The sequence below is a fragment of the Oryza glaberrima genome, chromosome 4 (genome assembly GCF_000147395.1).
Source record: "Oryza glaberrima chromosome 4, OglaRS2, whole genome shotgun sequence".
In the NCBI taxonomy this organism is placed as follows: domain Eukaryota; kingdom Viridiplantae; phylum Streptophyta; class Magnoliopsida; order Poales; family Poaceae; genus Oryza; species Oryza glaberrima.
Genome location: NC_068329.1, coordinates 16,272,501 through 16,286,489, shown reverse-complemented (window position 1 = coordinate 16,286,489; position 13,989 = coordinate 16,272,501). Strand labels below are relative to the sequence as shown.

General features: G+C 38.2%; 2 protein-coding genes across 3 annotated transcripts; one reads left to right on the top strand and one right to left on the bottom strand.

The window, feature by feature from the left end:
- LOC127770216 (mediator of RNA polymerase II transcription subunit 30) lies at positions 1-3,486 on the top strand. Its single transcript, XM_052295881.1, has 3 exons — positions 1-480; positions 910-987; positions 3,075-3,486. The coding sequence occupies exons 1-3, from the start codon at positions 61-63 to the stop codon at positions 3,171-3,173; spliced, it is 597 nt and encodes a 198-aa protein (XP_052151841.1). The 5' UTR covers positions 1-60; the 3' UTR covers positions 3,174-3,486.
- Positions 3,487-3,866: 380 nt separating this feature from the next.
- Positions 3,867-11,512, bottom strand: LOC127770215 (calmodulin-binding transcription activator 4). Of its 2 annotated transcripts, none has more exons than XM_052295880.1 (12): positions 11,206-11,512; positions 10,395-10,548; positions 10,220-10,335; positions 9,799-9,887; positions 9,539-9,590; positions 8,452-8,920; positions 7,526-7,650; positions 6,911-7,321; positions 6,146-6,828; positions 5,126-5,717; positions 4,640-4,969; positions 3,867-4,172 (listed from the first exon to the last, which is right to left on the bottom strand). In XM_052295880.1, exons 4-12 carry the CDS (start codon positions 9,807-9,809, stop codon positions 4,164-4,166), a joined length of 2,682 nt encoding a protein of 893 aa, XP_052151840.1. In that variant the 5' UTR covers positions 9,810-9,887; positions 10,220-10,335; positions 10,395-10,548; positions 11,206-11,512; the 3' UTR covers positions 3,867-4,163. The 2 variants fall into 2 exon arrangements, with proteins under 2 accessions (XP_052151840.1, XP_052151839.1); XM_052295879.1 differs by having other exon boundaries at positions 10,423-10,548.
- Between the last annotated feature and the right edge of the window lie 2,477 nt (positions 11,513-13,989).

The window sequence follows — 13,989 nt, the reverse complement described above, 5'->3', positions numbered from 1 at the left end:
TTAGTTCACTTCACAGCCAGCGCCGACGAGAGGAGGAGCAGATCGGCTAGGGTTCCGGCGATGGCCTCCTCGGCGGCGGCGCGGCGGCGGCAGGAGATGGCGGCGGAGGGGCAGCGCCACCTGGAGGAGACCATCGCCGCCGCGTTCCAGATCCTCTCCTCCATGAACGACGAGCTCTGCAACCCCACGCTCTGGTCCTCCTCCTCCTCCGCCGCCGCCGCCGCGGCGGGCGGCGCCGGCGGACTCCAGCACCACGGCAACAACCACCACCACCACCACCAGCACCACCACCACCACGGCGGTCTCCCTCCGCCGCCGCCGCCGCTGCACTCCGCGGACTCCGACGCCGCCGACGCCGCCGGGGGAGGGCCCGGGGGCGCGCCGGGCTCCGGCGGGTCGCTCGACGAGGCCAGGCACCGGTACAAGGTCGCCATGGCGGCGCTCCGCGCGTCCATCGCCGCCGTGTCGTCCTGTGCTCAGGTCAGCACACGAATTTACCCGACATTGCATGCTCCCGTAGTATGTATGCAACCACGAAATGCGTGTTTCTAGTGATCGTCTAGTGGAAATTGTGAAACGTATTGCACTCTTTGTTGATATCAAGTTAGGTGCTTATACATTGGTAAGGGAGCCAAATAATTTTTGCAAAAGAAAATTTCTTATTATTGATACCAATGTAAGGGAATGTAAGGGATGTTGTGATGTAGGTTCGGACTACATGGATGTGGACTATATATATGTTTCAATCAACATGAGCTTTTAGTGTTCAATGTTCATGAGACAAAAATAGTAGTTTTATATGATTCTATTTTTAGCAGTAAGTGTAATCCTGATGTGCAAAATATGGTGCTATGGAGAAACCTCATAACAGTTTACTTCTTTGTAATGATGTTGTGGTTTTCTTCGTAGGAGATGGGATCGACAGAACACAAAGCTGATCAAGCTGAGATTGAGAGATTGGAAGAACATGCATCTGCTTTGAGAAAGGTACTATCTTGGGAATGTTCTAGCAATATAATCAATATCATTTTGCTGTATTCAGAATTTTTCCCTGAACCAGTTGGTAACTGGTGCTTATTTAGCCATGTCAATCCCAAATATTTCCCAAACAACCTGTTTTGAACATAATGTGTGTATATATATATATATATATATATATATATATATATACACACATATATATCTATACACATATATATATATATATGTATATATGTATGTATATATACACACATATATATCTATACACACACATATATATATATATATATATATATATATATATATATATATATATATATACACACATATATATCTATACACATATATATATATATATGTATATATGTATGTATATATACACACATATATATCTATACACATATATATATATATATGTATATATGTATGTATATATACATATATATATATATATGTATATGTGTGTATATATATATGTATGTATATGTATATATACATATATATATATGTATATACATATATGTATATACATATATATATATACATATATATATATGTATATACATATATATATATGTATATACATATATGTATATACATATATACATATATGTATATACATATATATATATGTATATATATATATGTATATACATATATGTATATACATATATATATATGTATATATATATATATATACATATATATATATGTATATATATATATGTTCCTTTTATGCTTCAATCATTTTAATTCAAAAAGTCCTGAGAAGAGTGTAATCCCCAATTTTTACCTGAAACCATTTTAGATAGCCAGGATCTAGTTTGGCAAGCTGTGATACTGTGTTGCTTGTAGTGTTTTGGATAGTCATGTTCATTCTGTTGAACTCGTCAAAAAAGCGTTCCATCTTGATCTTTCCTGGCAATATTCATGCTTGTTAAGTTGTTATCTTATCATTGTTTTTTCTGCACTGGATACTGATGTCATTATTGTTTGCATACTTGGATTTGCCTGCTAGTTTAGAACTTACTCCCTCCGTCCCAAAATAAATAAACATAGTATGGAATGTGACACACCCTAATACTAGGAATCTGGATAGGGGTCTGTTACTAGGTTTGTTATTTTGGGACAGAGGGAGTAAGTTTTTGCAAATCCACCTTTGATGCTAATTGGATTCTGGACTATTTAGCAAATCCTTTTCATCCTTTGGAGGGCTGTTGGCTGTAATGGCCTTGTAAGTCTCAACTACTCCTTATCTATGCTAGATCATTATAGCATAAATACAGATTATTCTCCTTGATGTGTATAAATGTGTATAGAAAAATGGATTTGTGGCTTATTCAGTTCCATTTGTATGATTTATTGAGATCAGTGATTTTCATGTACTCCTATGTTTGAAGTGTAGCAAACCATAGTTATTAAGACCGGACCGGTGATCGAACTGTTAGGGTACTCGGTTCACTGGTTTATTGGTCGGACCAGTCAAACCGCCGGTTTAAAGCGGTTCAAATAGATGTGTGTTAGAATACTAGAACAACATGTGACATAGCCGGCTGAGACTCTCCGTGGAAGCAAGGAGGTCTTGGTTCGATCTTCAGTTCAGCAGGTTTTTTCCTATTTTCTCTAACTCCACGTGACACCCTCCAGCAGTCGAACCACCTTCGGTTTTTGTCTGGTTCTGCAGAAAACCGCCCGGTTCAATGGGTTTTTGCCGGTCTGTTTGCTCAACGATCTTTTAGCTGGACTGGACCAGCCAACGCCCTGGTTCCCTTTTTTTCTGATCGGACCACTGGTCTGGTCTAGTTCTAATAACTATGTAGCAAACAGTGTTCTCTAATGCCTCGATTACATAGTTTGTTCCTAAAAAGTTCAAAGCATTTCATTTTAAACATACACTGGTCACTACAATCTCAATTAGCTGATCCCATGTGTCCTAGTTCAGATTTCTATATATGCCCGTGGTATCATGGTCTGTGGAAGTTTTGAGTCCTCACGCTTTTGACATATATAATACATTTTTTGTTTCTACCTAGTAATGTGGCATACTGTTCTCTGGTACCGTAAACCAGTCTAATACAGGATGTTTACTGCAGGAAATTGAAAGCAAAAACAAGCATGTAAAGCTCCTTATCGACCAACTCCATGATTTAATATCGGACATATCAATGTGGCAGAGTCCTTGCTCAGTGTGAAAACTCATCGGCATTTATCCTTTAGGAATCCAAAAATCATAGCTAGAAGTATGTTAATGCAAAATTGTATCAGCTGACCTTGAGAGAGAAATCTGAAGGGATACAATCAGTTTGCAAATACAATATTGTAATGATTTTTCTTTCAAGTATTCAGAAAGTGTACTATGAGTAGTGATAAACACGAAGTAGCTAGTAACTGAAACAAACATCTGGTGTATATTTTCCCACCAATTTGGCCTTGCTTTCATTTCCAAGACTTCTGTATACTCTTTGAGCAACCATGACCTCTGTACACCTTTTCCTTTGTCGAGCATGATGATATTTGTGTCCTCACAAGCAATGGAAACAGTAATACATATGATTAATCTTAATTTCTTTGGCGAGGTAAAGCTTTGCTTAATAGTAACTTGGCCAAACACCTTCAATTGATCTGCCATATGTGCACAAGTTTCGAGTAACAGGACCAATACGCCAAGACAAGAAGCTGACCGGTTAGCTGACATGATGTGGAAATAACAGATGTTCATGATTCTTCTGTTCCATCAATTAAGGGTTGGGTAGTTACCAGTTTGAACTTTTGTAGTACTTCAAACATCCAAGGATATTCTGCAAGTCACAGGTTAACCAACAGATATACCATACTGCCCAAGTCATACAGCATTTCATGGGAAATGGCAGAATGCAATAATCAAATCCTACTAAGCAACAATAATGTACTCAGAACATTATATTATTTCCCCTCGAATTACATATGTAAAGTGTTCCTAAATAACAATAATTTACTCAGAACATTAGATAGATCCATCAGGCAAAGACTGTACAAACGGAACACTATCAGGTCATAAATTAGCTGCAGACTATCTATTTCCTAATTAACTGTAGACAGCTCCGTGATCGCCCCTTGTCTGATGCATTGTTTCAGTGCATGAAGTCGTCGATTCTTGTTAGTAAATCATTGTCGAGTGTTGATGCCGCTTCATCTGATGCACCCTATTCAGCCTGCAATTTCAATCAGGATGCATGGATCAGAATTTGGCTAAGCAAAGCTGAATGTACTGCGATGGTTGTAAGTTTCACCTAGATTTTACAAATTTTTCTTTCAATCATGTGACACAATCTAGTGCAAAGCGAAACTTATTTCATCTTTACCCTGTGTAAACTGTAAAGTGAAAGTACGTACTAAATCTGGTGTAAAGTGAAACGAGATACAATGTACCTGGTGGAAAGTGCAATTTACTCATTTTATTATAATGAAATTTGCACAAGGAACCTATCATTACAGTAAGCCTTGTCCAAAAGTTAGACTGAACTAGATTTGGATTTGGTTCCTGAAGACAGATAGATAGATCAATATTTTTGTTTTCCAAATGTTTCTACTGTTGGTTTCTGGCAGAATTACTTTCCTTGGGTAACATGGCTTATCATTAGAGGCTAAGAGCATTGCTAAAGCAATTTGTGCTACTTACAGTGGCTTGTCGAAATTCCTCAAGCATTCGACGATATTGCATCCTTGCTTCAGGAGAGTCCACCATGGACAGTACTCTTGACATAGCCTCCTTGACAGATTCATCAACCTTCTGTCGGCGGAACACTTTGACTGCTTCATCATCATTGAAGTCGTCATCATCATCATCCTTGTCATCCTCTTCTGCTTCAGCCATTGCTGTTTGCTCAGCTCGGAAGCCACGTAGACCATGTCCTTTCCGACGCCACCTCAGTATCACTTTCTCTAGCACACTGACAGTGCTGACGAAAGTCTTGTATTTCTTTCTCACTTGATGGCCTCTTACATGAGCCTGTACAAAGAATGGGCCACTAAGGTAAGGTCCTTGTGCTTGTGTAAAATACAGCTTGAGAGAGATCAAGGAATTAAAATTCAATTCATGTGCCGATGAATTCATTTTTTTTTTAAAAAAAGAGGCTCTGAACCTAACATTTCCTAATTCCTTTACCTGTATTTTAACTGCATTCCTGCGCATGTTGAGAAAATGTCTTCGTCCTTTCCAACCTTTGAATTTCTTCTGAATTGAGACAGCTGCTTTATCATAAAACTGACCATTTGGAAGAAGAGATTGGTAATATGACCTTGATGCAGCTGCAAGTTCATCTATATCTTCTTGGGTCATCCCATACTCATCCTTAAGTCGAGCAGTCTTTTGTTGTCTCTTCCTGAAAGAGAAGGCACGGAAAGCGTTCTGAATTCGAGCCGCTGCTTGAGCTGCATTTCTCACGGCTGCCAAAGAGTCCTTTAACGAGAGCTCATCTTCTGTACCACCATGCAGCTGGGCATTCCTCTGGGATATGCTCTCTACTGCTCTTTCTGCTTCAGCTGCAGCTGATCCTTTTGAAGTATCACTCTCTTGTATAGTGAGCGACGCAAGATAACTAGTTAGTGACACTTCTGAAAGATAGGCTGCAAGGCCCAAGTGTCCCCGTTCAGAAGCCAGGAAAGCCGCTGTTTTTCCCACTGGATCTTGTGCAGTGGGGTCTGTGACTGCTGGAGCAGACGCCCCAGCAGCAAGAAGTGCAGCAACCATCTTTTCCCTGCAATAAAAATGACTTGCTAATAATGTTTTGTGGAAAGAGAGAAGTGGGGTTAAAGTATGCTATCATTTCACAATACTACCTAGCATGCTGCATTTTGTGTACATATTGAATCCACAAACAGTCCGAAACATCTTGCAAACTAAAATTTTGATTTTCAACTGTAATGTAAGATCAATGTTTATGTAATGTAAGATCAATGTTTATACTTTGTTGTGTAGGCTATTACTTACTGAGTTATTGTTATTGAGGATACTTAAATACAATTCACTGACACTATTGTTTTGATTTCTAAAAATATTGGAGAAACGAAAATATATCTTGAGTAAACAAAAACATGTGCCTCCTATCCAAAAGAATTGTTATGTAGAAATTTCAAGCCAGCCAAAATGTAACATCACTAACAATACAATATAAATTTTGATTACCTTCCAAAATAAGCAGCCCAATGAAGTGCTGTCCATCCATTCGTATCACGGAAATTTATACCAACATCAGCACTAAGAATTGAAGACAGAGCCCACTCATAGCCTAGTGCAGAGATCAAGTGTATAATACCCTGCTCATGCTTGGACAGAGAACAGGCTATGCCATCATATCCTTGTAGCTTAACTGATAACCACTGCTGCAATTTACTTTTAAGAAGCTCCTCCATAATCCAATCAGACACGTTTAATGGATTCTCACATCCTCCTTTGAGTTCATCTATCAACCGCTGCCAGTGCTCGTCATTCATCTTAAGTTTTGGACACTGCACAGACTGAGGATCACCGTTTGAATTTGCATGACTTCCATTCTCACACAATAGCATTCTTACAAATTTCGCAAGAAGTAACAACTCTTCGCTAGATTTCAGAGATCTAGATGATGGTGAAATGTCTAGGAAACTAGAAGCTGTTGACTTTGCACGGAACTCAAAGTCTTTGACTTCACTGCAAATTTCTCTATTCCCAGAAGTAACACAGATTGTTAGCTTCCCACTACTATGTAATGGTGTGTGGCAGCGAAGAACACCTGCCTGAACAATTTCAGCTGGCACCTCACTATCACCAAACATTACTGCCCAACATGAGCTTGATGGATCACATAAGAAATCTCCAGTAATGATGACCTGCGTTTATGAGAGAAACAGAGCGAAATAAGAATAGCTGATGTTAAAATGTCAACAAAAGGCTAAAAGCTTTGTGGTGTACCTTGGTGATCTCATAGCAGTATGTCCATTCTGGAGAGACCTCACGGATGCTAAACCGGGGGTTTTGACCCAAGATCAATCTTGTATTTTCACCAGAGGACAATGATTCAAACTGACCATGGTCCAACAATAAGCTTGGTATTTCAGAGCCATACAAATTGCTTTGAAGTGTTAGAGGTGCTGTTTTTTTCCAATCTGGGTTCAGACTGCTCTGAAGACTATAGTCATGAACTGAAAGAGTATTAGTGCCATTGTTTCCTTCTTCTCTGGGCACATAGTTATAAGATGGTGAATCAATAGAGTCTTCTGTCTCCAAAAGAAATCTTTTAGCAGCAGAAATCTGCTGCATATCACTGTTGTATAGACTTCCTGGTGGTTGATATTCTGAATTTTGTGGATAGTGGGGAGTTGACTGCTCATGCAAAAAGAGAGCATCAATACAATTCAATTAGGGCAATAAACCATCAAAATATTTAACCAGGAACACTCCATAGTTATCTCTCTTAAAAAGCAAACAGAAAATCATCTTAGGCTGTTCACAGCTTGTATGAATTAGAAGAAATATTTTGTTCCACAATGATGTGGAAAATAATTCGTAAAGGAATAAATTCCTTGCCTGGTATATAGAAGGAGCTGGAAAACCTGAACTGGACTGCAGCACATCTTCCCATGATGATGGTATTCCTCTGCCTAAACCATTTTGCATTCCTTCTGCTCGAATTTGTTTTGCTTGGCTGCCACCTGAATATAAATATGGCTTTGTTTATACAAATATAATATACTGACTCTAGTTATTTGGACACCTAACAGCATGATGGCAAAAGTACTTATTGTAATCAGGAAAGTACACAAGGAGCCAAGGAGACGTTTAAGATATACAGAAATGTATATGCTTAACTTGACATAGAGTACTTGTTGCAACAAGACACATAATTCGATCCAGAACAAATTATTAGTGTAATCCAGAACAAAATATTAGTGCCGAGTTGACATAAAGTCCTAAAAGAGGAAAAATAACACAGCAAGGAAAATAAAAACTATAACTAGTAAATAACTGAATACCCATAGAATTGGCTGAATCCAGGGATAGTATTTCTGAGTTACTCCCTCCATTGATTCTCATAAGGCATATTTGGATTTCAAAAGGGCAAACCTTGTTGATTTTGACCAACGATTAGCCAAATTACAAATAAATTTTGTGTATCAAAATTATACAAATCGATTCATATACCAAGTGATTTCACACAGTACTGGTTTTAAAGGTATTAAGAACATATTTTATGAGAAATTAATGGTCAAAGTTTAATCTTAGACTTTCTGAAATTAAAGTACACCTTATAAAAATTAACAGAGGTAGTATTTCAAAGGCTAAAAGTACGCATATCAAAGTTAACTCTTAGAAAAAATGTAGCAAATGAAGCACAAAGATGTTATTTTGCCAAATTCCATTTACTTTGATGCTAGACTATAAATTACTTGAATAAAACATGTAGAGAATTTTTATCTCATGTATATTTAGCTTTAAAATAAATGTACGAGTACCTGAAACATTTCTGCTTGCATCACGCTGCCTATCTGGAGCTTCAATATTTGTAATGAAGTCAAAAGGCTGTGCTTGGTGTATGTAGTCATCATCCTCATCATCCCCCAAGCTTAACTGCTCAACAATTTGCTTCAAAGCTCGGTTGAGCCCAGATTTATTTGTTGAATTACTGTTATCTACCCAGCGAACTTCAATACTTTGCTCCAGACTACTCTGGCCAAGCGCCGGTGCACCCATTATAGTTGACTGGCTGAGCTCCTGTATGCTTTGCAGAATACCATTGTCTTTGTTTGCAGAATAGGAACTTACCTCCGTTACAGAGCTCAAATTAGAATGGCGTGATTCACTACCATCACTAACGCCAGAAGTGGAGCCAAGATATTGGTTTCCATATGTAGCATTTGGATAACTCAAGACTGAAAGAGAATCTGTTGGCCCATTCAACAGTGATGCTGAATTATATCTACCCTGGGCAACGAAAGAAAGTTTCAGGCACTGACCTGTTGGATATTATGCTCCTATTGAATTTCTATAAAGCTGGTGGGAACCCAAAGAAGCTCCTATTGAATCTTATGTAAATTGGTTGTATCATGAAACACAAACTCTCTCTCTGGAATGGTGAAAATCAATCATGGAAAAAACCGAAGGAGCAGTATTGTGCAATCTTAAATCGAATTCTCACTCTTACTTATTTAGTGTTATTACTGCAATATTTTGAGGGCACTGAACATACACAGGTCACCATTGTTATGATTGTTTATGTTACTGGATTCTGAAATGGACCGATGGAACCACATGCTATTGAAATCTGCAGAACAATGAGCATATAAATGATGCTCCTTTCTGTGACTCCTCATGCTTTGACATATGATGACAAGTTCAACAAGAGCATCCCTCTAGAAATTAGTCTATTTTGTTTGGAGAAAGAAAGCCGATGGATATTTTGGAATTTGGATGCCAATCCTGAATATCTGATTAAGTCAATTAATATCTATTTGCAGTGAATACAATTTGCCAAAATGTCACAGAAGTTAGAGGAAGGATAATATGCAATGGATACTTGCATACAAAGATTTTGTCACATACCTCAGCTGCTCCTACTTCTCGATATTGTACCAGCACAATATGTTCATATGCTCTGCAAAAAGCACAACTATGTTATGACAATAACTACTAGCCCACCTTTTGCACACTGACATGCTACCAACAGTTCATTAGACAACAAACAAATGACATCTTGCACTAATCTTAGCACAATTGCAGATTATTAATCACATAAATAACAGTTTACAGTCACACTGCTTTTAAAAGATTTAAGCTAGCTGAAGAGCAAAAATTAATCTTACGGTTCCAGCATCCAGAAACATCGCCTCTGAAAACATGGATTTTGCTCACCATGAGCATAATAACAACTGAGAGCATCAACATTTCCAACCTGTGAAGATAAAGAACATGTCATATATATGATGAAGTGCTGAAATATGCTGGTTAACAATTTGATTCTGAAGTTCTGATGAAAAAAAAGTCTGTACACCCAATAACCAAAGTTCATTGTCAAGAGTCTAGACTAGTCAACATGCACATGTAACACACATTTTCCCAAATTAAATTTAAATTGTACTAGAAATAAGTTATGGAACACACATTTCCCCAAATAACATGTAAATTGTACTAGAAGAGCTATGCTCAGGAATTTATTGTACTGTAAAGATGAAAGATTTAAGAAATAGAATAATGTGACAATAAACTGAGCTTTAGAAAAGAAACCTTCAATCGTTCATGAGCCTCCCCAACAGTTCTTCCATCCTTCTTCCTCCGCCATGCATGGCCATCCCTCCGAAAATACCGATTCACACGGCGATTATAAAGGAATAGAGAACCACCTGGACAACAAACAACACTGTTAATGTATCCTCGTAAAGGTATAAGTTAAGATGTAAACCTTTTAAATTAAAGGATGTGTGCTATACTGGGTGGCTTCTTTGGCGGTTCAGGGGTGATTGGGAACCTCTCATGATTTTGCAAGATATAGTAGACTTCAGAAGGCTTTAGCCACCTGCTCCTTGCTTCTTTGTGAAGCACGTTGATATCAAAACCTATAATCAGAGAAAGAAGATAAGATAAGATAATTTCTAGTTGTGTGTACTAAACCCCACATTAAGGTATATATCCAATATTTTGTTGCTTATTCCATATTCATCGTAATGAGTTGAATCTTGTCATCTCAAAGATACTACAAAAACTTGAGAACAAAAAACCCCTAATTAACTTTTCAGCAGAGACTCGAGAATGCCATTTTCTTATGGAAGATAACCTAATTTAATTCCAACTCCTGCATACGGAATCATGGACCACAGCCTCGTCAAAACTAAATACACAACCTCGAGCAAACAATTCAACTTTTGTTTACTTAAATAGCAGTAATACAAACCAAAAACAAAGGGTAACCCGAGCTTAGTAAGAATCATACCAACACTTAATTTGATCAATGGCCCCAACGACATAAAAGGACCGAAGAAATCTATTTCCAAAATCCCCCCACCCAAAAAAATAAATCAAAGCAGGGTCAAATTTCCTACACAAACTAGACAAAAGGCCATCTTTTTCTTACTCCCAGAAACCACGACAAGCATCAGGAATCAAGAACACCCACGGGCCACGGTCAAGAACACGACCCTCACCCCAGGTCAACTCACAGGAAGGTCTATCCAACCAAGAATCGACAAGGGAAACGACGAGGGAGCTCCACTTACTCAGGCTCATCTTTCACTTCACTCGCAGAGATCCCAGCAACCTCTAATCTCCCATGGAAAGGACAGGACGAGCCGGGCTCAAGAACTCCCAAGAAACGCTCCAAAACAACAGTCAAAACCTCGATTTCTCGCAGAGGCAGAGAAAAAAAAGAAAGAAAAATCGGGATATTGAGCAAGAACTCCCTCAAAAGCCGAAAACTTTGAAGCCGCGCAGAAGAGGAGAGGAAGGAGGCACAGGTGGAGCTGCTGCGAAATGGAGAGGGGATCGTCCGGTTGCTTCCGGCGCTCGAGACAGAGACTGCCCATTTTGTCCCCGTGTATATATCTGTTGGAATAAAATGGATTGTACTCCTTTTCTCCTCGGTTTAAGTGTTTATTAAACTAATCGACAGATGCAATTTAATATGATATCAGAGTCTGAAGTTTTGAGTTCGAATCCTCCAATCTTGACTAATGCGTAACTAAACAAAAATTGCAGCTCATTTCTATTTTACGTTAGAGACTTGAGGAGACCTTGTGTGAGGGGGAGTATTGGAATATAAAGTAAATTGCCCGTCCTTTTTCATCAGTTTAATTTTTTAGTTGAACTGATCGATACATGTAAATCAATAATAGATTAATTAGCATTAAATTAACAATATATTAATGGCCACAGTGGCACTGCTGCTGCTATTAATTAATTAAGTATAGCTTTGTGTTACGTGAACATGTGTTTCTTTCATATTTAGGATAGTAGTACTATTTCTTTTGCACATGCATGCTGACTTCAAACACAAATTTTGACAATTTAACCCTTTACAAGAACTAATTTTACAAATAAACCGTAACCAAAACTTATTTAAGAAATTGACCCTTTTGTTCAGCTCCAAATCGTATAGCGCTGAACTTAGACACCTCAGCGTCACGTTAACTGTCATTGAATGCCGTGCCACCACGGATGGGAGGCTGAGTCGGCGTGCCAACGTGCACTCAGCGTCGTGCTATTTGACGCTGAGGTGTTTGGATTCAGCGCCATACGATTTGGCGCTGAAAAAAAAAGGTTATTTTTGAAATAAGTTTTGGCCATGATTTATTTGTAAAATTAGTTTTTACAAAGGGTCAAATTGTTAAAATTTATGGAATTCAAATGTGTTTCTATTTACTCATATGGACGAATAATAGGATAGTGTTAAAATGATGTTATAAAAAAATGGATGATTAGCCAAATTAGATAAGGAGAACACTTGCGATAAATTAAAGGAAGATGAGAAGGCAAAAGGATAGTGGTTTTATTTGGGATTCTGAGTGGAGAGGTGACGATGAGTGGCAACCTTGGCCCTGTTTGGTTCCATGGGCTAAACATTAGCCCCCACCTTTTAGCTCTGAATTAGCCCTTAAGGATCCAAATAGGTGTGCTAATTTTTAGCTAAAGTGAATTAGCCCCCCTCAAAACATTAGCCCCTCCAAAGGATGCTAATGGGGCTAATTTTGTGTAGGGACCATTAAAAAGCAGCTCTCTCTCTCCTTCTCTCTCCTCTCTTTTTTCTCTCTCTCCACCTTTTAGCCTTGAATTAGCCCTTGGATCTAAACATGCCACCCTAGGCTAATGTTTAGCTAATATTTAGCCTACTAATTCATGACTATACATTAGCTCTCAAAATTAGCCCTGGGCTAATCTTCCAAACAGGGCCCTTGTAAGATTGGTCATTCTATCACATCTCTGATTGCGAAAGTGATTAGTTGTTTCCTCTGTCTGTGGGAGGTTGATGTTAGGTTAATGTCTGCCAATTTTGCTTCCTAACATAAATAAATGTGCTGAAAATAACATTGAATCTGATATTTGGCACAAACAAATTTGAGATCCTGGTTGAGGATTCATTTGTTCGCAATAATAACATTTTTGTCATGGTGTGTATCCCTGCATGTTTGCTGTGTAAATGTAACGAAAGCTTAGTGGCCATAATAAGAGAAATCATAATATAACATTATGTACAATTTCGATCAAATGGAAGTAGCAATCTATCCATATTTCACTTCACTGAATAATTAGTGCGCTTCCGAGATCACAAAGTAGGTTAAAATGTTGGTATCATTTTAGACATTTGGTGGACCATAGATGTTGACAAAAGCTAATTTCTATGGGTGACGTGTGAGGGAGGAAATTGTTGAAAAAGACAAAGTGAAATTTGAAATTTCCTCATTTTGAGCATGGCTGTGCTAAAGTAGTTTTTCACCTTGCAGGAATTTACACAGATGCTACCTAAAAGTTAGTCAGGTTGTGCTCCTTTTTACCAAATATTTTTGCCTAGGTATTTTGTCAGATAAAAAAGTTTTATTGAGAAATTACACATCTAGACGATACAATTACTCTAAAACCACTTCCAACCTCTATATAACTTCCTACAATCATATAAGAAAAACGATATAATAATAAATATCATGCAAAGTACCTTTTCGTGGGCTTGTGCCTTTTTGACTTGTTAATAAGAAAGACCTCTTGCAAAGAACTACTAGCAAGTATATTGGAAAAAGTCGATACATGCATGTGTTTGAGACCAATTAAGTTTCTAGAAGGAGAGAACACAAACAAATTAAAACACCCACTTGGACTCCAAGTCTTGGAGTATGGAAACAATAATATTTTTCGCGCGAAACCTAAGCTAATTAAGATCTGCAAATTACTCCGATCTGTCAATGTAATGCGTTCCCTGATCCAGGAGCTGAAGAAACTGAAGCAAAACAGTACTCCCTCCATTCCTTAATATAGGACGCAACTGGTTTTTTTAAGTGTAGCAAAATATAGGG

Excerpts from the sequence above, each read along its gene's own strand:
- LOC127770216 (XM_052295881.1), top strand. The coding sequence starts at position 61 with ATGGCCTCCTCGGCGGCGGCGCGGCGGCGGCAGGAGATGGCGGCGGAG. Across the intron at positions 481-909 it reads CCGTGTCGTCCTGTGCTCAG|GAGATGGGATCGACAGAACA; the intron begins GTCAGCACACGA and ends TTTTCTTCGTAG. Across the intron at positions 988-3,074 it reads ATGCATCTGCTTTGAGAAAG|GAAATTGAAAGCAAAAACAA; the intron begins GTACTATCTTGG and ends TGTTTACTGCAG.
- LOC127770215 (XM_052295879.1), bottom strand. Across the intron at positions 9,888-10,219 it reads AGGCTCATGAACGATTGAAG|GTTGGAAATGTTGATGCTCT; the intron begins GTTTCTTTTCTA and ends TTATCTTCACAG. Across the intron at positions 7,651-8,451 it reads TGCAAGCAGAAATGTTTCAG|GTGGCAGCCAAGCAAAACAA; the intron begins GTACTCGTACAT and ends ATTTATATTCAG.